The sequence below is a fragment of the Megalobrama amblycephala genome, linkage group LG19 (assembly GCF_018812025.1).
Source record: "Megalobrama amblycephala isolate DHTTF-2021 linkage group LG19, ASM1881202v1, whole genome shotgun sequence".
Lineage (NCBI taxonomy): Eukaryota > Metazoa > Chordata > Actinopteri > Cypriniformes > Xenocyprididae > Megalobrama > Megalobrama amblycephala.
The window spans coordinates 20,446,361-20,473,296 of NC_063062.1; the positions used below are offsets into that span (position 1 = coordinate 20,446,361).

General features: G+C 37.6%; 1 protein-coding gene across 3 annotated transcripts in view; it reads right to left on the reverse strand.

The window, feature by feature from the left end:
* Positions 1–26,936, reverse strand: part of shank3a (SH3 and multiple ankyrin repeat domains 3a) — a 390,305-nt gene that overhangs the window by 15,255 nt on the left and 348,114 nt on the right. For all 3 annotated transcript variants that reach the window (XM_048169401.1, XM_048169402.1, XM_048169403.1), the window contains 4 exons: positions 17,532–17,607; positions 7,101–7,183; positions 4,070–4,194; positions 3,743–3,878 (listed from right to left, as the gene is read on the reverse strand). In XM_048169401.1, coding sequence (XP_048025358.1) covers positions 3,743–3,878; positions 4,070–4,194; positions 7,101–7,183; positions 17,532–17,607 — 420 coding nt within the window. The remainder of the gene's footprint in view (positions 1–3,742; positions 3,879–4,069; positions 4,195–7,100; positions 7,184–17,531; positions 17,608–26,936) is intronic.

Here is a 26,936-nt window from a genome sequence, read left to right on the forward strand (position 1 = left end):
CCTTGTTGGCAGAGGCTTTTTACACTATCTTCGCCCACCATTGTCTGATTGATCCAGATAAAATTACAAAAGAAATCCAGCTGATAACAGGATCAGTGGCATGGAGAGTAAAGCGTTAGCTTTTGACACAGCTGACCTGAGTTTGAATCCACCTTTTATCAAGCTCATTCTTCTCTCTTTTCCCATCGCATATCAGCTCAGAGTAGCATTTATTGTAAAGGGGACCTATTATGACCATTTTCACAAGAAGTGTATATTGATCACCTTAAGTGTAATTTTCCCTTAAGATCACCCTTATGTTTCCCTTAAACTTAAGGGTGTTGCAGAAATAACTGTTAAGTGTTACTTAAGGGTTCCTTTAGGTGAAACGTCATAACCCTAAGATTTTCCCTTAGGTATATATTTTTAACTTAAGTAATCCCTTAAAAAATGATAAGTTTTGCATAAAGCCCCTTAACTGTAATTTCCCTTAGTATAACATTAGGTTCAGAAAACTTCACCTTAAGTGTTACACAGAGTGAGCAGGTTCAATCCAAGTCTTCTAACGAGACATGATCGACCGCTTTATATGATAAACAAATTGTAATTTAGGCGTTTATTCACATAAACATTGATGAAATTACATATGTAGCACATATCATATATGGTCAACAAAAGCGCAAACGTGCATGCATCACACGCAAGAACCAATAAGGTTTGTTCTTGCACGTGATGCACATATGTTTGCGCTTCCGAAATAGCATTATTCATATGCATGTCTTTCAATGAATGGACATAAATGATGAAAGAATATTAAAAAAATCAGTAACACTTTACAATAAGGTGAGAGAAAAGCTGGAGAATCTCATGCAGAAAAAATGATGAACGTCAGTAACAGTGTTCAGTCTTATATAGTTCAAACCGGAGTCAGACACTGATGGAGAGACTCAAGAAGAAGTTACAAATTTTAGAATGCAACTGGATGTTTCTGAATGGTTAGTGGATATATTTATGTAGTTGCTGCGGAGTTGATTCAACTCATCGACTAGCATGTGCTGTCATGTTAATCTTTTGTGCAAATCCAGCGTTGAACTGACCCTCGTTTGTGAAGAAGTCCGGTGTAAAATGATTTGCGCAAACATATAAAACTTTACCCTACTTTCTTCGGCACATTTCCTTCATAATTGAAATTCAAGCACAGTGTCTTCAGTGGCTCAGATGCAGAGAGTCTATGGAGACTCTTATGTTCGTTGGTACATCCAATAACAACATTTGTAATGTTTTTTGATGCAGACATTGCACATCTCCAGCTGCTACAGCGAGTAAACAGAAATGGCGGACTGCTGCAGTTCACTCAGGGCTGTATCTATGCTAATATGGCAGATCGTCACCAATCATGGGCGGGGCTTCCCTACTCTTATGTAAGAGTAGGGGGAAATCTGGAACCATGCATTTTGAGACTGTTTATGATTTATGGGGATTAACACCATATAAAAATGAATTTGCCTAATAGGTCCCCTTTAAATAAAAATTAAGAAAATGTTCAAAAAGTGGAAATAAAGTGCCAAACGTGAAATTTAAAGGTGCCGTAGAACGTCTTTTTAAAAGATGTAATATAAGTCTAAGGTGTCCCCTGAATGTGTCTGTGAAGTTTCCGCTCAAAATACCCCATAGATCTTTTTTTATTAATTTTTTTAACTGCCTATTTTGGGGCATCATTAAATATGAGCCGATTTAGGCTGCGGCCCCTTTAAATGCTCACGCTCCCCGCTCACGCTTGCCTTAAACAGCATAAACAAAGTTCACACAGCTAATATAACCCTCAAAATGGATCTTTACAAAGTGTTCGTCATGCAGCATGTCTAATCGCGTAAGTATGGTATTTATTTGGATGTTTACATTTGATTCTGAATGAGTTTGATAGTATGCTCCATGGCTAAAGCTAACATTACACACTGTTGGAGAGATTTATAAAGAATGAAGTTGTGTTTATGAATTATACAGACTGCAAGTGTTTAATAATGAAAATAACGACATGACTCTGGTCTCCGTGAATACAGTAAGAAACGATGGTAACTTTAACCACATTTAACAGTACATTAGCAACATGCTAACGAAACATTTAGAAAGACAGTTTACAAATATCACTAAAAATATCATGATATCATGGATCATGTCAGTTATTATTGCTCCATCTGCCATTTTTCACTTCTGTCCTTGCTTGCTCACCTAGTCTGATGATTCAGCTGTGCACATCCAGACGTCCTAATCTAATGTTTGAACAAGAGCTGGCATATGCAAATATTGGGGGTGTACATATTAATGATCTCGACTGTTACGTAACAGTCGATGTTATGTTGAGATTCGCCTGTTCGTCTGAGGTCTTTTAAACAAATGAGATTTATATAAGAAGGAGGAAACAACGGTGTTTGAGACTCACTGTATGTCATTTCCATGTACTGAACTCTTGTTATTCAACTATGCCAAGATAAATTCAATTTTTAATTCTAGGGCACCTTTAAAAGTGGGAATAAAGTGTTTAGGGTTAGGAGTAGAGGACGTAATGACAAGTACAAGTAGTGTTCCAATAAAGCAGCATCCATTTATGACTTTTAAGAATATAATCATACATACTGAATATGTTGTTATTATTGCTTACTGTTTTATAATACAATACACTGAGGTGTAAACATTATCTGCCACTATTTGCACTAAGAATAAATAGTATCCAACTATATTTACACTTAGTGCAAAGAAAATACTGCTATTTTCACTAGGTGTAAATAAGTGAAAATAGCCCCTATTCTTCCCCTATTTTTTTCTTTTAGCTTGGTGGTACTTAGTGGCACTTTTCTTGGAGAAATTCATCCTCTTTAAAGCACCAGCACTATTTGGATCAGCAAGCCAGATTCAAACCTTACTGTGAGCGGCTTTGGATAAACATCTGCTAAACGACTTACTTCCTATGCTGTTCCATCATCACCAAAGCCAAACAGGTCAATGAAGGGTTCGGATTGTGTGGGAGTTGCAGATAAAAGTGAGGATAGTTTACAATGGATACTGAATAGACTTCCTCTTTGGGTTTCGAGGTTTTGCTATAGTTCTAATAACTCTACCGGTAGACTCATTTAACTGCTAATCGATTGAGTGGGTGTAGGAACGCACAAATGCGTGTATGTGGAAAAGCTGCACAGAAAACACTTCGACACTTCAATCTGCTTAGTCATCACAATTTTTTTGTTATAAACAACCCTGTCATTTAGTTAATGCTCCAAAAGTTTTCTCTTCTGACAAACACAGTCATTACTCTCACGATCGGCTGTGATCATTAAACTCTCTCCTTTATTCATTCTTGCAGAATTTCTTTTCCTCGTGTTCGAGACTAGATTCGCCCTGCTGAGAGAGATCTCTCACTGTCTGATCATCACATACAGTACAGAGTATCAAAGGCTGGTTCCCTAGCAACCCATGCCTTTAAGAGCCCTTCTGTCTGACTGCAGTAGCCCCGCCCACAATAAACAAACAAAACCAGCAGTCAGCACATTCCCTAACTCAACTACAACACCACAAGTACAATATTACACTATTTTTGTCTAATTGACTTGAGAGACACACTGTTAAGCACACAAGAGGACATATCAACTACATTTAAGCAATCTATTAAGATGCACATCTTGTTTATAAGCTGCAAACCCTGTTAATATTACATACATTTTAATATTTACGATAAATCAGTTTTGTTGGAAGTGAACAAGCACCTTACCCTTCTTCCTGACTGATTCCTCAGACTCTGGCTTGCGTGTGACTGACACCACCTTCATCAGGAGGCTATTTCCTCCCTGCCGGATGAGTGACACCACCTGCTTGTGTCCCACTTTTACCACGTTTACACCATTCACCTAAGAGTCCAATCACAAACAAATTATAACTGTTTCTGCCCCTCTGGCACATTCAAAGCATCTCAGACTAAACTCAAGGTCATTACACAGCTGCAGCAAACATAATTGCATTTTATATGCTGAAGATGTAAAACATGATGAAAGGATATATGGAAAGATCTGTGATATCAGGGGACAAATCAATGCTATACCTCAATGAGGAAGTCACCAGTTCTTAGCCCTGCCCTCCAGGCCACACCCTCAACATCCACAGACTCCAGGTACTGCAGTGCGGGAAAGGCAGGTGTGGGTGTAAACTCTTCAATGGGTGTCTCCGCTACACAAAAACAGAAAACCATATGCAATATCACATACTGGTGCTTAGACTCTTTGTGAAGTCAATAGCAGTGATTCCATTCACCTATTTTTATGCATATTTTGGGATATTACATAAAAAAATGCTGGATGGAAACACCAAGATGCACACAAAATGTGCATAAAAAACATATGCGCTCAATTGAGGCAGACATTTTTTATCCGATAAGAAGACATGCGCATAAACTACAATGGAAACACATTTACCGAATAAATCCCTTGATGCGCAACTCACGTGACTTTGCCCCAACAGTGGATGTGATTGGATTACTAGACTAACCAGCAGCCCATTTCTTGCACAGCATCTTAAATGTTGGTTTGGTCATTATGAAATGCCTGAGCCAAAGTCTGTCATCAAAATGGTTGGGTATAATTACCTCCTAGAACTGTCTCACATGATCACATTCCCAAACATCAGGCATCCACCTCTGAATGCCAGATAACTTTGGATGAAAACATAGCTAATGAATGGCTTACTTATAGATATCTCTGCTGGGATAGGTAAACACATTTAAAAATTGTAAGAAATTATACATTCACCTTTAAATGTGCCTTTTCTGTAAAAATAAACATATGTCTAAATAAAGCTGTAAGTGCTTTGCTCTTCATCTTTGAGATAGTCATAGTACAGGAATTATGGAATCAATAAAGAGACCAGCTGAAACCCATATTCGTAAGAAATATTAATGCACCATGTGGGTGACAGATGGCATTAGGAACTCATAACTCCTACCCAGGATGGTGCCACCCCAGAGATTGGGCACTAACACACACACTCCTCACATTTGCTCATAAACTCTCACACAAACCCTGCTGAACTATATATGTTGTCAAACAAAACTGTCTAATAATGCTGTTGAGTAATCACTATATTTGCTAAATAATCAAATACGAGGGTCACTGCTTTACACTGTGTAATTTCTATAAGTAATGAAGTTAACATTCACTTAACTCTATTTTGCTGTCACCAGAACTGCATCTGTAAGACACATACACTGTTGCACTCATATGCAGTTTAAGTTTAAACTTTCATGTAGCTCTAGTATGAATAGACCAAGTAGACAAAAATGTACTAAAATAAATGTAAATGGATGTTGTTTTAGAAGAACATTCATTTTAAAGGTACACTATGTAACTTTTTTGTTCGAAATTAACAAAATATAAATAATAATCAATATATCATCAATCTTTCTTCCAAAACATGATTTGGTCCTGCCCTGATTCACTATGGTAAGCCTATTATAAGCGTTTACATTTTATACTGGATTGGATGGTTTTTGCGGGACATTTGTGTACATGCATCACTTGTCTGTGCGTGTCTCGTCATATCTGTAAATAGAGAAAGGTTGCTCCAGCTACTTTGACGCATGTATGGTGTGGGAGTGGCATACGTTAGTTGTCACAACGAGTGATGGAGAGTGCTAAAACTTGAAACTCCTGGGAATCACCTATTTTTTTTTTTTTTAAGAAAGGAGCTTCTGCTTGCAAAAAGAGAATGAAACAGGCTCGTAATAAAAATAGAATCAACAACGGCTGGGCTTTTTGGAGATGGCGAGATCTGAGGGATTTGAAATGTTGTAAAAGCACCATGGAGATGGCGTTTTTATTACTCTGCAGGTAAGTAAGGTATTTTATTGAACAGATAAATTTCCATACGTAGCTCAGAGTACATTGTAAAGTATTATCTATTGTGAAGGGTCATCTCATTAATAGTACGCCATGTGTATTAATGGGTATAGCTACAATAACATCTTCAGCTAAACAGCTTGAGATTCTTTCCATCTAAACTCGTTATATCTCTTAAGCCTTGTAGTGAATGTTTTATGAGCAGTAGGATAACTATATTAATTTGCACAGTCGTGCAGAGCCAAAGCACAACAAAAACAATGTTCTTTCTCAAAATGCATGCAGTTTTGTTTTTTTAAGAGGGCCAAAATTTACATAGTGTACCTTTAATGTAACTCTGAAGCAAAACTACACCTTGGTTCAATGGTTCTTACAGGGTTTTTTTAGGTTGGCTATTGACTGGAGGTTAAAAAGTTCTTGATGCACTTATACTGTAGGTCTTTCAGATCAATGCTTTCAAGGTTCTTTAAATCACAACTAGAAGATCTTATTTTTTGCAGCCCTTTTTGATTCTAATTGGAACCTTTTATTTATTTATTTATTTATTTTTTAAATAAAGTCTCTAATGCTTACCAAGGCTGCATTTATTTGATAAAAATACAGTAAAAACAGTAAGTTTGTGAAATATCAAAATAATAAATAAATAAAACTTTTTTAAAAGATGTAATTTATTCCTGTGATGCAAAGATGAATTTTCAGCATCATAACTCCAGTCTTCAGTGTCACATGATCCTTCAGAAATCATTCTAATATGCTGGTTTGCTACTAAAGAAACATTTCTTATTATTATCAATGTAAAAAACAGTTGATGAATAGAAAGTAAAACCTTTTGTAAAATTATAAGTCTTTACTATCACTTTTGATCAATTTAATGCATCCTTGCTGAATAATAATATCTTTAAAAAAAAAAGTCTTACTGACCCTAAACTTGAACGTTAGTGTAAGTTTATATATATATATATATATATATATATATAAGATGCAAGACGCATGAAGGGCTCAAAAGTTGCATAGTGTAGCTTTAATCAAATAACTATCTAAATATTTAGTTTCAATCAATTCTCAAATAAAATTATTTTTTTTTAAATTCACTTTGAAATACATCACATTACCCAAGTAAAATGGGTTGCAAATGTCATTTGTTGCTGACTTTAAGTGTGTAATGTAATCCAGTAATGTGAAGGAAGCTGAAACTTTGACAGTAACAGCAAATTGAGGCCATGAGCTCAATGTCAGTCTTACCTTTTGCTCCTCGCAAGACAAAGCCGAATCCCTCATTCTCTTTCTTCTGGAGCACAGCGTTCTTCTCCTCGATGATGTAATCACTGGGCATAAGAGAGAGCAGGACAGTGAGGTCAGACTCCAGCACCATGCCTGTATGAGTAGCTCCACAGCCGGGCATTTCAAGCTGGGCGGTGGGGTTTACCACCTGGACATACCCCACAACGCTACACTCCCTGATCCCCGTCCCACTCCAATGATGAGCCAATCAGGTTAAAAGCTGTGGCTGTGAGAGTGTGGACAATATGAAAAATATGAAAAATCTCAGGTGGAAGCTCCTGTTCTTCTGTTTGACTCCAGTGCAGCCTCTTTAACTGCATTAAGAGATTGGACCAAATACTAATATCCAGCCTCTTATGCTATTAAATGAAAGGATAGAAATATGAGGGCCTTCAACTCTTTCGCTGTCCAACTCCGAATGCACAAAAAAAAACCTCAAACAAAGACAAAAAAAAACCTTTAAAAGCCAGAAAAGTAAAAAAGACAATGCTAATCCTGCAGCCATGTCTTATAGTGCAGCCCATCAGTGATTAAAAGAAGGGATGAGCATTCACAAAAGAGAAAACGAGTCAGAGACACACAAAGGATCTTTCTCTATGGTGGTCTCTTCCCCCTATAACCATCCCGAACACACATACACACACACATACACGGTCCATCTGTCTGGATGCATGGAGATAGCTATCATCAGCGCTAACAGCAGGGACAAATCTGTTCTTCCTTACTCATGTGAGCCACAGTTACCCGCCTGTAGACACGATCAGCCCCCCGCCAACACACACATGCAAATAGTGCACTTAGACTAGAGGTGTGACGAGACAGGTATCTCACGAGACGAGACGAGACTCGAGATTGAGTTCACGAGACGAGACGAGACAAGATTTTTACACACTATTTTTAAGAAATCCTCAATGGCGAAATACATGACTAGAAAAAATATTCTGCAGGTGTCTTTAAAATGTTTTAACTAATCATCTTGTAATGAATGTAATTTCAGTTCTACTGAGTATAAATTATCATATGCAGTAAAAGACAACAACACTCAAGTACTGTAAAAGGTTTTGCCACTAACTCAACTGACTGGCTTCTCTTCTGTATGATTTCAGTCTCTTCAGACCTTACTGTACATGATTTATGAGCTTCTACAACTTTTGACCTCCTAACTGAAGTCCTTTCCTCAAACTGATCATAAAAACAGTATAAATAAAAATGGTAACACTTTACAATAAGGTCTCATTTATTAACATTAATTAACCAACATCAACTAACAATGAGCAATATATTTGCTACAGTATTTATTAATCTTTGTTTATGTTAGTTAATAGTCATTCATTGTTAGTTCATGATAGTTCACAGTGCATTAACTAATGTTAACAAATGAAACCTTATTGTTTGTGCTTAATAAGATTAAGAGAAAACTGTTATTCATTTTTTATGGTAATTACTTTACAATAAGTGCAACCAAAGTACAAATAAGACCATTTTTTTCTTTGATACAGAGCTCAGAGGTTACAACTACGCTGCCCAGCCTAAGATAGCTTTCATATTGAGAGATATTTGCATTCATCAGGGAGCCGCTTTCAAAATGCGGGGTATTGAAATCGCGTTTGAATGCGCGCGCGCGTTTACTTTCACTTTTAGCGATCGCGCGTAACTCTGTAAATATGGAGCGGTGGCAACCGTTATCCAACTGAATTAAATGGTTTTTATTTAAATACAAAGCAAAATGACAGTGGAGGCGTAATGTAAACGAAGCGTGGCATATTCTTTCCTAATCATCCTAACACTCTGTCATGGCAACAACATCACGAGACTACTTTTCGCCTCGACGAGAAGTCTCGTCACATATTAGTCTCGCGAGATCTCGTGCCACGAGATCTCGTCACACCCCTAACTTAGACATACAAAAATCACATTACTAACCTCACTGCTATGTTTAACTGTGCCGTTCTACATTTACTTGACATATGGTGGACACTTCTATCTAAAACAGCTGGTTGGCTTTCCCCACATAAAACTGTTCTGGGTTAAAGTAGACACAAAATGAAATGTCTATATCTACTTTCTAAATGAATGTTACTGATCTTATTGTGAAAGATTCATCCATGCATATGTTTAACTTTTTAGAAAATTGTTTTGAGGTTGTAATTTTTATTCAAAATGCCATAACTGGATTTTCCGATGAAGTATGCTAGATGCCAATCATTTATTCCACTTAAAATCTGCCCTTTCTTACAATCAATGATCCGTTCCACTCTTATGTACGGCAAATTATGGAAAGGTCTGTTGTAACTTATGTTTTACAGCAACTTTAACCTATAATCCTGAGTTAATCTTGTGTCATACTGTATATATTACCTTGCTGGGTTAGTTCATCCTGGATAGCTATGTTTTAAAATTTCAAAAAGTACATGTGCAAACCCCAGGTTAACAGTCTTATTTGCATACTTATGAGGTTAATAAGATTGACTGGACTATTAATTGGACAATTACAGCATGTGATGTGCATGCAACCTCACAAACTGTTTTAACTGCTTGTTATCTGCAGAAATAATACATGTAAATCCTTTCTGGTTGTCTAAAGGGATAGTCCACCCAAAAAAAGTCTCAGGTTTCGACTGAAACCATGGTTCCCTGTGAAGGGAACAAGATGCTGCGTCTGACATTGACACTATAGGGAACGCCTCAGCATGACTGCATCTGAAGCATGTGTGCAACTATTCCAATCCTGATTGGCGCAACATACCACAGAAGCTAAAGGATATCCGGCCCGCAGCATCACATAGTTTTTGAAGTGAGACTCCTGACAGTTAGAAGCTGCTCCTGGTAGAAAGTAGCTGCTCCCAGAAGAAACTCCAGGTAGAGTGGGCTCTCAAAAGCAGAGGTGAAGGCAAATTGCATGCCTTGTACGCAGTAGATAGCCTCAACAATTCAACTCAACAAAGCCCTGCAAGATCATAGAGCATGCAATATTTGTTGGTACTTTAGGCATGTACCCTGGTTTAGGGTGCAAGACAGAAGGAGTTCTGACAGGGCCTGCAAATCTCCTACCCTCTGAAGGGACTTAATCACCAAGAGAAATGCCAATTTTAGTGTTAGGAACTTCTCAGATACTGAGTCCAGGGGCTCGAAGGGTGCCAGGGACAACCCTTCCAGCACCACAGCCAAATCCCAAGCTGGAACTCTCACGTGAACTGCAGGCCTCAACCTCAGAGTGCCATGAAGGAAATGGGTAATTAAATGGCATCTCTCCAAAGACCATCGCCTAATGGTGCGTGGAAGACAGCTATGACCGCCACGTAGACCTTTAGCATGGAAGGGGATAAACCAGCAGAAAAACAGTCCTGAAGGAACTCCAGCACTGAAGCCACAGTTAACTGGGTCAAACTGGTGCTCTCTGCACCATAAAGTGAAGACTCTCCACTTTAGGGTGTACAGTTTCCTCATGAAGGGAGCTCTAGATTTAAGGGCAAAGTTCACCCCAAAAGGAAAATTCTGTCATCATTTACTCACCCTCAAGTTGTTCAAAACCTGTATGAATTTCTTTCTTCTGCCGAACACAAAGTTATTTTTAAGAGTTGGTCCCCTTCAGGGGCCAAACCCAAAGCTTACACATCTTTGGCCAGAGGTGGTAAATTGTGCCCCAGATCTGCCACAGAGCCATCCAGAAGAGATATTAAGTTCAAAAACCATACTCGGGCCAGCCAGAACAGGGCTACCAAGAGAACACGGTCCCTGTCCTGCCGAATTCTCTCTAGAACTCGCAGAGCGATCGGAGGAAGTATGTACAGATACAGCCTTGGCCACATCTGCACCATGGCATCCTGCCCCACTGGAGCTGGATATGTTAGGGAAAACAAGAGCGGACAGTGTGTCATTTCCAGAGTCTCCACTTCCCAGGCCTCAGCCCCTGCCTCGAAAGGATGTCTGATCCCTGATGCAGGTACCCAGGGATGTAAACTGCTCCCAGGGAGAGCAGCTTGCCCTGAGACCACAGGAGGATCTGGTGTGCAAGTCTGCAAAGAGGGCGTGACCTCAGACCCCCCAATGTTTTATGTACAAGACTACCGATGTGTTATCTGTACAGACAAGAACATGAAATACAGCCCCTTGAGGAAACTCACCCCAGTGTCATTTTCAAATCTGTATGCATTTATTTCTTCTTCGGACGCTGAACGCTGGGAACAAAACAATATTGGAGACAACTGACTTTATGATTATGATTTAATGGGGTAATTATAAATTAGTATATGATTGGCTATCTGTTGCTAAACAACTTGCTTTAGCTTTACTTCATGTCTTTGGTAAAGGGTTTAAAAAGACATTTATCCAAGACATAACAAGTTACAGTGATTTTCTTTCTTTTTTTTTTCTTTTTCTTTTGACATGGATCAATTTGTGTTCCTTGGGAATCAAACCCATGACCTTGGCTAAAGCCATTCTCTACCAGTCAAGCTACAGGAAAAGATATTAATTTTATTACAGCGAAATCTATATCTCTAAACATAGCAGTTAATTTATAACACCCATACCATCTAGAAATCTGTTTTACAAACAGAGCATAATAAAGCCTTTGTGAACAGCTGTTTGTAGATTAATTACCACAAAACAACTAAAAACTGTCTATGTGATCACATGGGACCAGAGCAACGACTGGTGTCTGTATCATCAACTATTAGAAGAAAGCTCATCTCACTCTCTCTCTCTCTCTCGTACCCCAAGGGTCTTCATCACTGATGCATTAGGAGTGACAAGAATCTAATTAAGCAGTGGAGAATCAATTAGATCAATTACAGATGATTCGTGTCGTTAGCGCCTCGGGTTAACGAAATGCTCTGTCCTGCAGAACAGCAGTCACGCCTGTGATAACATCAGTGTATGGTTGAGCGTCTGGAACGGGTATTTGCTGTGGATTTGTTTACGAACAAAATCCCAGACAAGCCACATTAAACTGGGACAGTGGAATATTTGGGTTGCACTTCCCATTATCTATTTAATACATAGTTATCACTTAGAAAAAGTAACAAAGAACAATAGCTTTATATGATATCTCGTCCCTTACAAGAAAGTACTCTGGCAGTACTATAGCTGTTAATATATATGTATGTATATATATATATATATATATATATATATATATATATATACACACACACACACACATTACTTATATATATATATATATATATATATATATATATATATATATATATATAGTAACACTTTAGGTCCCCTTTAGGTCAATAAGGTCCCATTAGTAATTGTTAGTTAATGCGAACAATACATATTTATCGATCTTTGTTAACGTTATAATGAAAATACAGATAATCATGTAATAATGAAAAGTTCATGTTTGCTCAGGTACATTAAACAATATGAACAGATACAGCTTTTGATTTTAGTAATGTATTAGCAAATACTGAAATTACCATTAACTGAGAAGATTTAGAACTATTTTTCATTGTTAGATCATGTTAATTACTATAGTTAAATAATTTTAACAAATGAAACCTTATTTTTAAGTGTTACTAAAAATATAATAATAATATACAAATATAAATAAATTTGAAGTAACAATACACTCATATATGAAAATAACATTGGCATGGTGCCATGTCCATTGTTGAAAAGAGCAAGTATCACTGAAGTACTTACGTGAGAGTGCATGACAGTTCAAGTACATTGTCTGGGTTGTCTTATGGAAAATTTCAGTCATACAAAGGCACTGAACATTTCAAATATTTGTTATCCACTTCCAAAAACCCTCACAGTCAAGTTCAGCTAATCTAGCGCCTGACGATAATTTGATGAGATAATGAGGTGTGAAAATGAATATAATGGCCATTAGACCTCAGGAAGAAGGTTTCCTGTAGCGCTGACTTCTTGTCAATGTAGTGCGTACAACTCCCTAAAATGATCTCCTGTGCTGAGGGGAACGCACATGAGCACGCTAGCTCCACATTGTCAATATCATGAAGCTAAACCTCAGTGTGGCGACTGATATTCACATATAGCCTAATGAACACTAGCGAGAGGCATGAAGAGGGGGTTGACAGCACACATTTAACTTCAGCCAGTTAACCTGCTCTCTGTGTATGTGTCTGCGTGTTAGCTCTTCACAGATATGTCAATGTGTGCTAACTCAGTTTAGTGCACTTAACAGTGTCGCTGGACATAGTTCAGCACACTTACATATTAATATTTATACCAGTAGACTGGTACTGGTAGACTTAACATATTTTTGCTAGACATAACTCATCACAGTCTTAGCTGGTTTAAAGGTGCCCTAGATTATGTTTTTAAAAGATGTAATATAAGTCTAAGGTGTCCCCTGAATGTGTCTGTGAAGTTTCAGATCAAAATACCCCATAGATTTTTTTTTATAAATTTTTTTAACTGCCTATTTTAAGGCATCATTATAAACGCGCCGATTTTATGCTGCGGCCCCTTTAAATCCCGTGGTCCACGCCCACAGAGCTCGCGCTTGCCTTGAACAGTGCCTTAACAAAGTCTACACAGCTAATATAACCCTCAAAATGGATCTTTACAAAGTGTTCGTCATGCATGCGGCATGCATGCGTCGGATTATGTGAGTATTGTATACTGTTATATTGTTTACTTCTGATTTTGAATGAGTTTGATAGTGCTCCGTGGCTAACGGGCTAATGCTACACTGTTGGAGAGATTTATAAAGAATGAAGTTGTGTTTATGCATTATACAGACTGCAAGTGTTTAAAAATGAAAATAGCGGCGGCTCTCTTGTCTCCGTGAATACAGTAATAACCGATGGTAACTTTAACCACATTTAACAGTACATTAGCAACATGCTAACGAAACATTTAGAAAGACAGTTTACAAATATCACTAAAAATATCATGTTATCATGGATCATGTCAGTTATTATTGCTCCATCTGCCATTTTTCACTATTGTTCTTGCTTGCTTACCTAGTCTGATGATTTGGTTGTGCACAGATCCAGACGTTAATACTGGCTGCCCTTGTCTAATGCCTTTTATAATGTTGGAAATGTGGGCTGGCATATGCAAATATTGGGGGCGTACACCCCGACTGTTACGTAACAGTCGGTGTTATGTTGAGATTCGCCTGTTCTTCGGAGGTCTTTTAAACAAATGAGATTTATATAAAAAGGAGGAAACAATGGAGTTTGAGACTCACTGTATGTCATTTCCATGTACTGAACTCTTGTTATTTAACAATGCCAATATAAATTCAATTTTTCATTCGAGGGCACCTTTAAGCAGGTCTCCCAGCCTGACCAGCTAAAGAAGTTGTCAAACCGCCCAAAACACATGCAAAAATTATTAATGGGGTTCTATATAGAACCATATGGTTCTTAAATCATTTTTATGGAACCGTTTATGCTAAAAAGGTTCTATATAAGGAGAAATGTCTTATAAATGATTGCATAAAACTTGTGTTTAATGGGTTATTTCTAGTGATAAAGTATGTTTACAAGCAAAATTAATTCATTAAAACTAAATCCATGAAAAGATCCCATGATATATGAAGTGCCTGACAGAACCCTTTCTATATACACTCAAAAAAATGAACTTTCACTGTTGTTAGTTTCACTCAAACCATCCTTGTTCACATTACTTAAAAAACTCATGTAACTACATGAACTTAATTTAACTGAGTTGTTTCTACTAAAAATTAGTCAGCTTTACTTGAACAACTACAATTGCAAGAAAAAGTATGTGAACCACTTGCAGAATCTGTGAAAATGTGAATAATTTTAACAAAATAAGAGAGATCATACTGTCCTGAGTAAGATATTTTACATAAAAGATGTTTACATATAATCCATAAGACAAAAAAATAGCTGAATTTATTAAAATGACCCCATTCATAAGTATGTGAACCACTGATTCTTAATACTGTGTGTGTTTACCTGGATGATCTACAACTGTTTTTATGTTTTGTGATGGTTGTTCATTAGTCTCGTTTGTTCTGAACAGTTAAACTGAGCTCTGTTCTTCAGAAAAATCCTCCAGCTCCTGCAGTTTTCCAGCATCTTCTGCATATTTGAACCCTTTACATTAAGAGCTGGGGGTGAAAACTTTTGAACAGGATGAAGATGTCCAAATTTTTCTTATTTCGTTTAAATATCAATTTTTTTTTCATTTAGTACTGCCCTTCGGAAGAAACAGAAGATACTTGCATGTTTCCCGGAAGACAGATTAAATACAATTTACCTTGATCTTCAAATTCCAAAAGTTTTCACCCCCCGGCTCTTAATGCATCGTGTTTCCTTCTGGAGCATCAGTGAATGTTTGAACCTTTTTAATAGTTGTGTTTGAGTCCCTCAGTTGTCCTCAGTGTGAAAAGATGGATCTCAAAATCATACAGTCACTGCTGGAAAGGGTTCAAATATGCAAAAAATGCCAGAAAACCAAAGAATCTGCAGGACCTGGAGGATTTTTCTGAAGAACAGAGCTCAGTTTAACTGTTCAGGACAAACAAGGGACTCATGGACAACCATCACAAAACAAAAAAACAGTCGTAGATCATCCAGGTAACCACACACAGTATGAAGAATCAATGATTCACATACTTTTGAGCTGGGTTATTTTAATAAATTCAGCTATTTTTTTGTCTTGTGGACTATATGTAAACATCTTTTATGTAAAATATCTTACTCAGGACAGTACTAAATAAAAAATAACATGCATTTTGTATTATCTCACATTTTCAAAAATTCTACAAGTGGTTCATATACTTTTTCTTGCAACTGTAAATTGTTATTTGTACAAATTACTCAATATAGTTGCGTGGAACCACTTGACACTTCTTTTTTAAGTAAATCCACCAATTCATTTTTTTGAGTGTAGAATCTTTTCTTCTAAGAGTGGCAGTCTGCTAAACCACTTATAACCAGGCTTGAAGACAAGCAAAAACATATTTTCTTTCAGCTGGGTTACAGTTTAAATTGATTAGCAGACTTGTAATATAGCTGAATGTTGTTTGGCACACTCACATGCTAATATTTACAGTTTAAATTGATTAGCATTCTAAATGCACCTTGAGTTGCGAGAACATTTAGAGAATTTCAGTAAGGAGACGGTCTTTTCATTCATATCTCAAATTGTGAAATCGATGATTTTAACAGTCTGGGAGAGGCTTCGTTTGTCTTGTGTGTTTAGAGTCTATTTCTCTGATACAGCACGTAATTGATTTAACTGGGTGCAGTTCTTTAGGCTGCTGTTCTAGACCTGTTTGCTGTTGTTGAGCAGCTTGGCAAGAGAAGATGAATAGAGTAAAAAGTATCAGTTTGACAGAGAGACTCCGGTAATTAATCCTCTCTCGCTCACTCTTTCTCTCTTACTCTATTCTCCAAGTCATCTTATCCCCATCCTCCTTCCCACATCAATCAGTATTTAATTTCAGAAACACTTTTCACTACAGAGTATCAACAGAACTGACTAAAATAGCAGTAACAAAAACTAGCCTATGTGTTGTGCTAGCTGCCAGTCACATAGGGAGAATGGGTATGCAATCCTAAAGCATAAATTGCTGCATAAGCATGATAAACTCTGACTGGCAAATTTGCATAGTAAAAAGACATTTTACATCACTAGTTGGCTCATTTTGACAGCTTTGCTGGTTACAATATTCAAATTGTTTACTACTTTTGTAGTCTAAAAGTCTCTAAACATCAAATGAGAAGCTGCTTGTGTAATGTTGTAAGAAACTGGAGTAGATGCAAAAATGTACTAATTTTGAATAAAAAACTGAATAGAATAATATAAAATTAAGTGTTTTATATATATATATATATATATATATATATATATATATATATATATTATTATTTAATGGACCAGAGCAAACATGAATTAACAGTGAACAGTTGTATTTTCTATTAATTAACGTTAAAAAAGATTGATAAATACTGTAACAAGTGTATTGCTCATTGTTAATGCATTAACTAAAGTTAACTACTGGGACCTTATTGTAAAGTTATACCAATTTATTATTTTGTGTTATATTAGCGCAATAGCGCAACATATGCACGTTTTTTAATATTACAATGAGCTGCAAATTGTAATTTAGTACTCAGTACTCAAGTAAATCAAGTGCTTAAGCAATTATTTTTTACTCTGAAACACGCAATGTGGAACAAATGTGACTGTTTAAATTAAAAGCAAATATGAGATGTAAAATAAAACATGATGTAATGTATGAGCGGCACTGGAGTGTGTTGACAACGTCTATCCTCTAGATGGCAGTACTAGACTCAATACTACAAATTACTGACTCCACTGAGTCAAGATAACTGTCTGGCAATGCTCTGTCTCAGGTTAGCCTTGAACTACTGATCATCAAAATGCCCATATATTAATTAATCATGCCTGATATGTATACATTACCTATATGAGGTAAAGTTGTCATAGGAGCCCACAGTGTAATGTCTGAACAGCCTCTTAGTTCGATCCTCTCTCGTCTCTGAAAGACAAACATGACACATATTAACATGCATTATCATAACCAACCGTATTTTTCATTTTCAATGCCGTTTATCATATTTGCATTGCATTTCAGAGCCGACCAAATGTCTCTAATTCTCTAGAAAATGTGGGTGTTTGTGTGTGAAAATGTAGACAAGCTTAATTAAATGCATAGGCAAGGTCAACTGTATGTGTGTGTGTGTGTGTGTGTGTGTGTAAGAGAGAAAGAGAAAGAGAGAGAGAGCGAGCGGTCTCGTTAATCCAGTCAGAGGGTCTGGCTAACAGGGATGGTGTCTCAAGCCAGACTAGATTTATGTGATTGGACTTTGGGCTGGAAATCAATGCACGGCTCCCCTACAGAAGGCCAATCTGCTGACACACATATACACATATTCACATTCACACACTAACATACACAAACACACCCAGATAATCTTACAAACATTTTCTATCAAGAATAGACAGTCAAACACATTTCTTTCCTAGACATTAGAAATTGTGTTACAGCGGTTATTGAATTAAACTTTGCTCTCTGTGTTATTGAATTCAACATGTCTTCCCTCTCTCTCTCCCCTTTCTTAATAAACTCAGTGACCCACTTGCTCTGGTCTGATTACTAATGCATATTTCCTCTGTCTTTTCTTCCGTCCCCTGTCTCCACTTCTTCCTGTGTCACACTGTAGTATTCCCTCTGTACATGTCTCTTCTTCTCCATTTGACAGTCTGCAATGTGTCTTGCAGACTGTGCCAACATGAGTGTGTTTAAAAGGAGTCATATTATGATAAATCAAATTTTCCTTGTTTTGAAAATGATTTCAGTGTACTATGAAAACATACTGTAACTCAACATTTTCTCCCACATGCTTTAAATAATACTGACCTCAGTATAATTTGTATAATTCCATAACTAAATCTAAAAATCTGCCTGATGTGAATGTGAATTATAACTACATATTATTGACAACTGATTATACTTACAAGAGAAATTATTAAAGCAACAGAAAAGAGAGAGAGAGAGTGAGAGTGAGAGAGAAAGAGAGAGAAAGGAAAAGCAAGAGTTACTTCTACTGACTCTGTGTCCTACTCTGTCACCACAAAATTGAGAAGTTAAAGCATGCATTAGCATTTTAATGACTTGAAGGCAAGAAAGGACGCACAGATCAAATTCACAGGAGAGAGAAAGAGAGCGCAAGAGAAGGAGAGAGAAAGAGGGTGATATATAAGCATCACTATTACTAATGCATATAGAAATTTGAACAAACACCATATAAAAGCATTTAAATTTGGCACTGAGCTTTTGCGGCACAGTTTGTATCATAGTCTCAAAGAATTAGTTCACTTCAGAATTAAAATTTCCTGATAATTTACTCACCCCCATGTCATCCAACATGTTTATGTCTTTATTTCTTCATTCGAAAAGAAATTAAGGTTTTTGAGGAAAACGTTCCAGGATTTTTCTCCATATAGTGACTACAATTGCTACCAATGGCTTTGAAGGTCCAAATTGCAGTTTTAATGCCACTTCAAAGGGCTCTTCATGATCCCAACAGAGGAATAAGTGTCTTATCTAGCGAAATGATCAGTCATTTTCTTAAAAAATTGAAAATTATATACTTTTTAACCATAAATGCTTGTCTTGCACTAGCTCTGCGATGCGCCACGCATTACGTAATCACGTTGGAAAGGTCATGCATGATGTAGACGGAAGTACAGAGCAAGGGTACTACTTCAAAGTGAATGTGCAAAGACTAAATCAAACGGCCTTTACAAAAAAAAAGGTAAAACAATGATGTCGGTCGATTTTGAAATTGGAGGAGAAAATGAGATGAGAGTTTTTTCGCCCTATTGCGATACTTCCACCTAAGTCACGCGTGACCTTTCCAAAATGATTATGTAATCCGTGGCGCATCACAGAGCTAGTGCAAGATGAGCATTTGTATATAAATTTGTATTTTTTTTTTTTTTTTTTAAATGACCGATTATTTCGCTAGATAAGACACTTATTCCTCATCTGGGATCGTGTAGAGCCCTTTGGAGATGCACTGAAACTGCAACTTGGACCTTCAACCCATTGGTAACTCTTGAAGTCACTACATGGAGAAAAATCCTGGAATGTTTTCCTCAAAAACCACAATTTGTTTTTGACTGAAGAAAGAAAGACATAAACATCTTGGATGACATGGGGGTGAGTAAATTTTCAGGAAATTTTAATTCGGAAGTGACCAAATCCTTTAAGAATGGGCTAGTGTGACTTGGACCAGTATGAAATCACCTAGACCACCCTAGCAACCACCCAGTACATCCTAGTATTGCTACCACTAACCATTTCTTGAAAATGTAAACACATTAAACAATCTGTTCCATTGCAAAGCTTCTGGTTAATCTAAGAGGTTATATTACATACTTTATACTTTACTATATCAATAAATATATATCAATATAATATAAAATATGAATAAATTACAAATACATTAATTTTAAATAAAAAATGATAAATTATACAATAAATAAACAATGAATACAAATTGTACTAAATTATAAAAGAATATTTTTATAATTTATGGAAATTTTATAGATCAGGAATGGTCAATGACGGTCCTGGAGTGTTGCTGTCCTGCAGAGTGACTTTTCACAAGTCACTGTTAATAAGCAAATCATTGAGCCATAAATTCAACCGGTTTGTTCAAATGGCTGATCATTCCAGGAACGAAGCCTTTCCCTGCATCCCAGTGTGCATACTATCCACCCTATCTGCCCTAAATAGTACTGAATATTACTAATGTCATATTTTGGATGGATATTATGCACATTGAGACGCAGGCTTCGACTTTCTTATTGATTGAGTCATTGAATAATTCATTCAACCAATTCATTCAAATCAACTGATTCATTCAGCAACAATGCATTGCTGTGTGTTACTCAGAGATTAAAAACAGTTCTGCTGTGGCTTTGTTTGGAACTATTTACGTAAGCAAAACAAGCAATATTGTGTCTAAAATGTAAGTCACTTAATATTAACTTCTTGTTTATTAAACTGTTGTATAAAATCAATATCACAATCAGTCAATATTTGCAATTGTACTGTATAAATAAGTTACTTGATAAATTTACAAACTTGTACTCAAGGACTATGAAAAAAAAAAATCAGCATATGGACATGCATGTGTGTGTGAGTGCATTTGTGTATGTAGTTGATTACAAGGATCCTCGCCATCTGTGTCCAGAGTAAGAATAATGCAATCATTTATCATTCTCACAGGAAGGAGGAAGAGAGAGAGTGAAAGAAAGAGAGAGAGAGAGATCTGAGGGCTATATGCTACAATCATCTGTCAAATGACAAATAACATGAACACACTGTATATGAATCAATATATTATCTGTTCAAGAATGGAATATGTTGATACAGTCATTCATGTCATGTGAATGGCCATACAGGCAGGATCCGGAAATAGGATTCAAAGATCGTGAAGCACAGCTGAGTCACATCTATTCCAGATGGCTAAACGAACAACTAGACCATTTATTCCAATATAGTGGCCAAATAAATGCAATCCCACACACACATACACCAGCACTGCCTCACTGAACTCATAGTAAGATAAAAAGGCTGCCAGAAAAATTAAGAGTAACCCGAAAAACACTCTTGCATGAGGTAAAATTATACTCATCCATACAGGACAATCAAGCCCCCTTAGGAGAAATAATCAATCAGCAGACAAGGACATTTCATCATATTTTGGAAGTAAAAAAATGGCTTCCTGTAAGTGGAGTGACAGTATACAAAGGCCCTCAGAGTCTCACAGCTTCATCATGGCAATTTGATGACATGATTAAATGATTGAAGCTGGTCAAAACCCCTCAACCAATCACCACGCTTCTTTAAAATATGCTCCTACTTTAAACGAACAGTGCCATGCATGGCAGGGCCTCAGCGCCAGCAAGGGATTATGGGAATCGTCCATATGCCACAGATGGGATGTGGATGGCCAGAACTCAAACAGATGCTGAAATGAAAGCACACTTAAAGCCAAAAAGTCTAAAATGCAGATTTTTTTCTAAACAAAACAAATGGCAGAAGAGATCAACATATGAGGAGCTATGTGAAAGAGGCACCATGCCATCTTAAAGAGTTCCCCCCCTATCAAAACAGGAAATGACACTGACATTAAAACAGGAAAAAATAAAGATGATTTTGATTTCAGAATATCTTCTTTTGTGTTCAGCAGAAGAAAGAAATTCATACAGGTTTAGAACAACTTGAGTGTGAGTAAATGATGATAAATTTTTATTTTTATATCCTTTTAAAGGGTTAGTTCACCCAAAAATGAAATTTGTCATTAAGTACTCACCCTCATGTCATTCCAAACTTGTAAGACCTTCGTTCATCTTCGGAACACAAATTAAGATATTTTTTTGATGAAATCCGAGAGGTTATTTTTTATCCCTCATAGAAAGCATTACAGTCATTCAAGGTCCAGAAAGGTATTACAGATGTTGTTAAAACTGTCCATGTGACTACAGTGGTTCAACCTTAAAGGTAAAGAGGATGTTTTGTTTTATACATTTTTGCAATATTACTTGAAACTGTCTTTACTAACTGATAAAAGACTATTTATTAGATGCACTGAAAGGAATAATATTAATATACATCATCTGTGCACGAGGTAGGGCCTTAAAAACATCAGCCAATCGTTTACGCGATCATCGCGTAAACGATTGGCCCTCTGGCTTGTCAATCACTGCCATGACGTTCCTTGTGAGAGACGAGCGCGGCTGCGTGCTCCAGTAACTTTCCACACTCTACAGGCACCGCATGCAATGTTTTTGTCAGGAGACATGAGTAACAACTGCAGAGTATGAGTTATGTTATGAAGTGACAAGAATATTTTTTGTGAGCAAAAACAAAACAAAAATAACGATTTTATTCAACAATTTCTTCTCTACCCTGTCAGACTCCAGTTGATGCAGTGAACGCAGTTCAGCGCCTCCGTGTTTACGTCCGAACGCTGGCTCATTATTGGCCGGTTCCTGAGTCATTCGTCGTGGTGCTCACGTGAACAGCGTCGGCCAATATGGAGCCGGCTTTCGGACGTAAACACGGAAGCGTTGAACTGCGTTCACTACGTCAACTACATAGGAGACTGACGGGGAGAGAAGAAATTTTTGAATGAAGTAGTTATTTTTGTTTTGCTTTTGCGCACAAAAAGTATTCTTGTTGCTTCATAACATTAAGGTTGAACCACTGTAGTCACATTGACTATAATCCCCGTATCCGCTTACATATATTTATATATAATCTATTTTTAATCTCTATAATAAAAATGTTTAATTCAGATTTTGATCTCCATATCCATTTACATATAATATATATATCTTCCAAGGGGTTTTTTCCCTCCTAGGACTTTTTTCCCAGTGTTAGCATGCTGGGTTTTTCTCCTAAGTTTTTTTTTTTCCACCCCTGGGAGTCAGCCGACATTGGCTTAATGTAGCACCATCTTGTATATGTTACATATTACCACGCTTGTTTGTACAGCTTATTTTTAACCACTTCCCTTTTTTCTGTGCTTCTAATATGTAAAGCTGCTTTGAAACAATTACCAATTGTAAAAGCGCTATATAAATAAATTTGACTTGACCTGACTTGACTATTGTCTTTACTACTTGAATGATGGTAATTACATTCCTTTCAATGGGGATAAAAAAAAAAAACGGGTTTGGAACGACATGAGGGTGAGTAATTAATGACAGAAATTTCATTTTTTGGTGAACTAACCCTTTAAAGGTGATAGAGAGGATTTTTTCGTCAACTGAGAATCCAAAGACTGTTACTGAGTTTTTTAAATGAGCGCATGCGCAAGAACAACCCCCCTCCTTCACAGCTCACTTCAAAGGAACGCCTCCCAAAACGCGTGCACGAGTATTTGAACACGAGTGTTTACCACCGGCATTCGCTGTGTCGTGTTTTTTGGATTCATTATGTTGGACTCACCGCAGGTAACTCATAATCTGCAGTTGTTACTCCTGTCTCCTGACAAAAACATTGCATGCAGCGCCTGTGGTGTGTGAAAAGTTACTGGAGAGCGCAGCCGCACACGTCTCTCACAAGGAACGTCACGGCAGTGATTGACAAGCCAGAGGGCCAATCGTTTACGCGATGATCGATGACACAGATGATGTATATTAATATTATTACTTTGAGTGCACCTAATAAATAGTCTTTTATCAGTTAGTAAAGACAGTTTCAAGTAATATTGCAAAAATGTATAAAACAAAACAAAACATCCTCTTTAGCACCTTTAAGTGTACAACTGTTAATTGACCAACATCATTGTTAGCCGATGCTGATAATTTCAAAATGGCCAAATACCTTGGCTGATAACTGGTCCCTTAAAATTTATGCTGTTGTCATATTTGCGTTGTAGTAGTACCTCGAACGTTCTTCTGCTATGAGTATCTGGTGCTGAAAGTGCTCTAAAGAGAGGCCAGACATCAGCATCCAAGTTCAACACACTACTGATAGATACATCTTCTCTCTCTTTATCTTTCACTGCGATCTTTCTCTGCCACTCTGAACAGACATGTGTGATTTCTTCTGCATGTGTCTGCCCTGTTCCCATCACCACAGCTTACTGATAAACTCTAAGTTTGCTTTCAGAGCTTCCTTTTTTTGCCAAAGGGGTCCTCCATCCAAACACACATCAGAGAAACTCACAAGGTTTAGAAAGCCATTCAAAACAGCAGAACAGAACAGACCAGGGATGGGCAGCTTCGGTCCTGGAGGGCCACTGTCCTGCAGAGTTTACCTCCTAACCCAATCAAACATACCTGAACATGTTAATCAAGGTCTTCAGAGTGACTAGAAAGCTACAGGCAAGTGAATTTTTATCAGGGTTGGAGTTAAACTCTGCAGGACAGTGGCCCTCCAGGACTGAAGTTGCCCATCCTTCATGTAGACCAAGCAATTCATTTCAAATATATTAAATTAAGAGACTTTGGTTTCTCAGTAGTGCTGGATAAAACTATACATATCTCTACTAACACACTCTTTCTTTGTCTGCTGCACACACACACTCATATGGTGCAGTAAATAGGTCAGATCAATGGGGCGGCAGGTCTCTTTCCACGCTTGATCAGAGTGTTCAGAAGTAGAATATCCGTTGATGCGATTTCGACATTACCTCACGCTTACACTCTCTCCCTCAATCCTCAACTCTTTTTTTTTAATCTCTCATGCTTTTTTTTCTTTTCCCAGACATCTCTCTGTCTCTCCATGGCCTCTGGCTGCCCTGCACGGAGCCGACCCACTTCTTAGCGCCGAGATGAGAGAAAGGGTTCGCTGCGTTTGACTGTCTCTCTCATGGCAAGCAGCCCATTTTTTGTAAGTCATAAGATGAGGATTATGAATGGTGAGACCTGAGAGAGATGAATCTGGGAGACTCAGAGGGAAGTAATCTTTTCTTTTCCTAAAACATACAACAGTGTTCATGAGCAGTAAGTAGCATTTCAGCCAAAGCTGTTCAATGTGAAGAAACTTACAGTACATTCATAGCGATAGCCCTACAATTTAGAGTCTTTCTCAGTGAAATAATGCTGTTTTGAAACATTCTGTATCTGAAAAGACTTTTCTGCGGATGTAACCAAGGTCATATGAGCAGATACTAAAATCAATCAATCAATCAATCAATCAATCAATCAATTAGTAATTAACTGATAAACTAGTGTTTTGTGTGTTTTTAGCATTCAATGATGGACGCGCCTATTGCAAGTTTCATACGGATTATATAACCTTATGTATTTTTTGTTTTCCATTTGAATTGGTTCATTTAAAACTAGACATTTTGCTTTGTATATATATTTTTCATGTCTGTGAGGCAAGTTTACATGCTCCTACATGTTTGAGATGATGAGTCATATTTGAGGTCGATGAATGATATGCGAGCGTTTGGATGTCCAGCTGTTAAGAAGTTAGTCGGGCTGACACCAACAACAAACGCGTTAGGGGCCGTATGACGGTCGAGGAGACAGAACGAGCAAGAGGGAGATTTGAAGAAAAACTGCAGAAAGAGGGATGAGACACAATACAAAAGATCTCAAAAGAATATCACTTGAATGAAGGTTTATGACTGGGCAAGCGCTTTAGGACCTGCATTAATATTAGAAAAGCTTTCCAGCGCTGGAGAGAGCTAATTGGGAAGGCCTGAAAACAGACGTGGATGCTGCTTTGATTCCGCTTCACACATGAGTAACACTGGGTTTGAGTGTTATTGATTGTCTGGAGCTGTTGTGCTGTTGGAGACTAACAACAAACTTGTTTGTATTTAGTGAAGTGAAGTGACATGTGGCCAAGTATGGTGACCCATACTTGGAATTTGTGCTCTGCATTTAACCCATCCAAGTGCACACACACAGCAGTGAACACACACACACCGTGAACACACACCCGGAGCAGTGGGCAGCCATTGCTATGGCGCCCGGGGAGCAGTTGGGGTACGGTGCCTTGCTCAAGGGTCTCACCTCAGTCGTGATATTGAGGGTGGAGAGAGCGCTGGATATTCACTCCCCTCACCGACAATCCCTGCCGGACCTGAGACTCGAACCCATGACCTTTGGGTTACAAGTGCGACTCTCTATCCATAAGGCCACGACTGCCCAATTTACTCTTGTGTACTGTAGTTTCATTTTTTGTGCTTCCTTGTCGTTCATTCATCATCTGTGCTTTATTTTTCGTGGAGCATTTTGTTGCACGTCAGCTGTAATAAACAGACATCCACTCTCTCATTGCTTGTGTTGGAGGCGGAGAAATGAAGAGAATGGTATGTTTGCTTTGATTTCAAATATCAACAATGTCCAACAGTGTTTTGAAAAATGGCTTACCCCACCTTTAATGATCTGTCCGTCACAGAAAATGTGACTTCGCCATTTCCTGTGGATTTTTTTTCCTGCGACTAAGCGACTAATAAAATTTTGGTCGACTAAACCTCTTCTCGTTGACTAGGGGGCAGCCCTGTAAGTTATATTAAAGGGATTGTTCACCCCAAAATGAAAATTCTTTCATTAATTGCTTGCCTTCACCCGTCATAATCTGAAAACCACGCCCACCGGGGGGCAATCCAGCCAGCTCCATTGACTTTGTATTGCGTGAAGCTGCCTCCTCGTCATTTCTGACTTATAACAAAAAACAGAACAATGTTTAAAAGCTGCTATGTGACAAGGTGTACAGAAAACAAGCTAAAAAACCCAGAACCAAAAACCCGAAGTTTTTATAATCTGTCGACCCAAAAAACGAGCGTTTAAGGACTAAATAGTGGATACAGGTGATTGAGACAG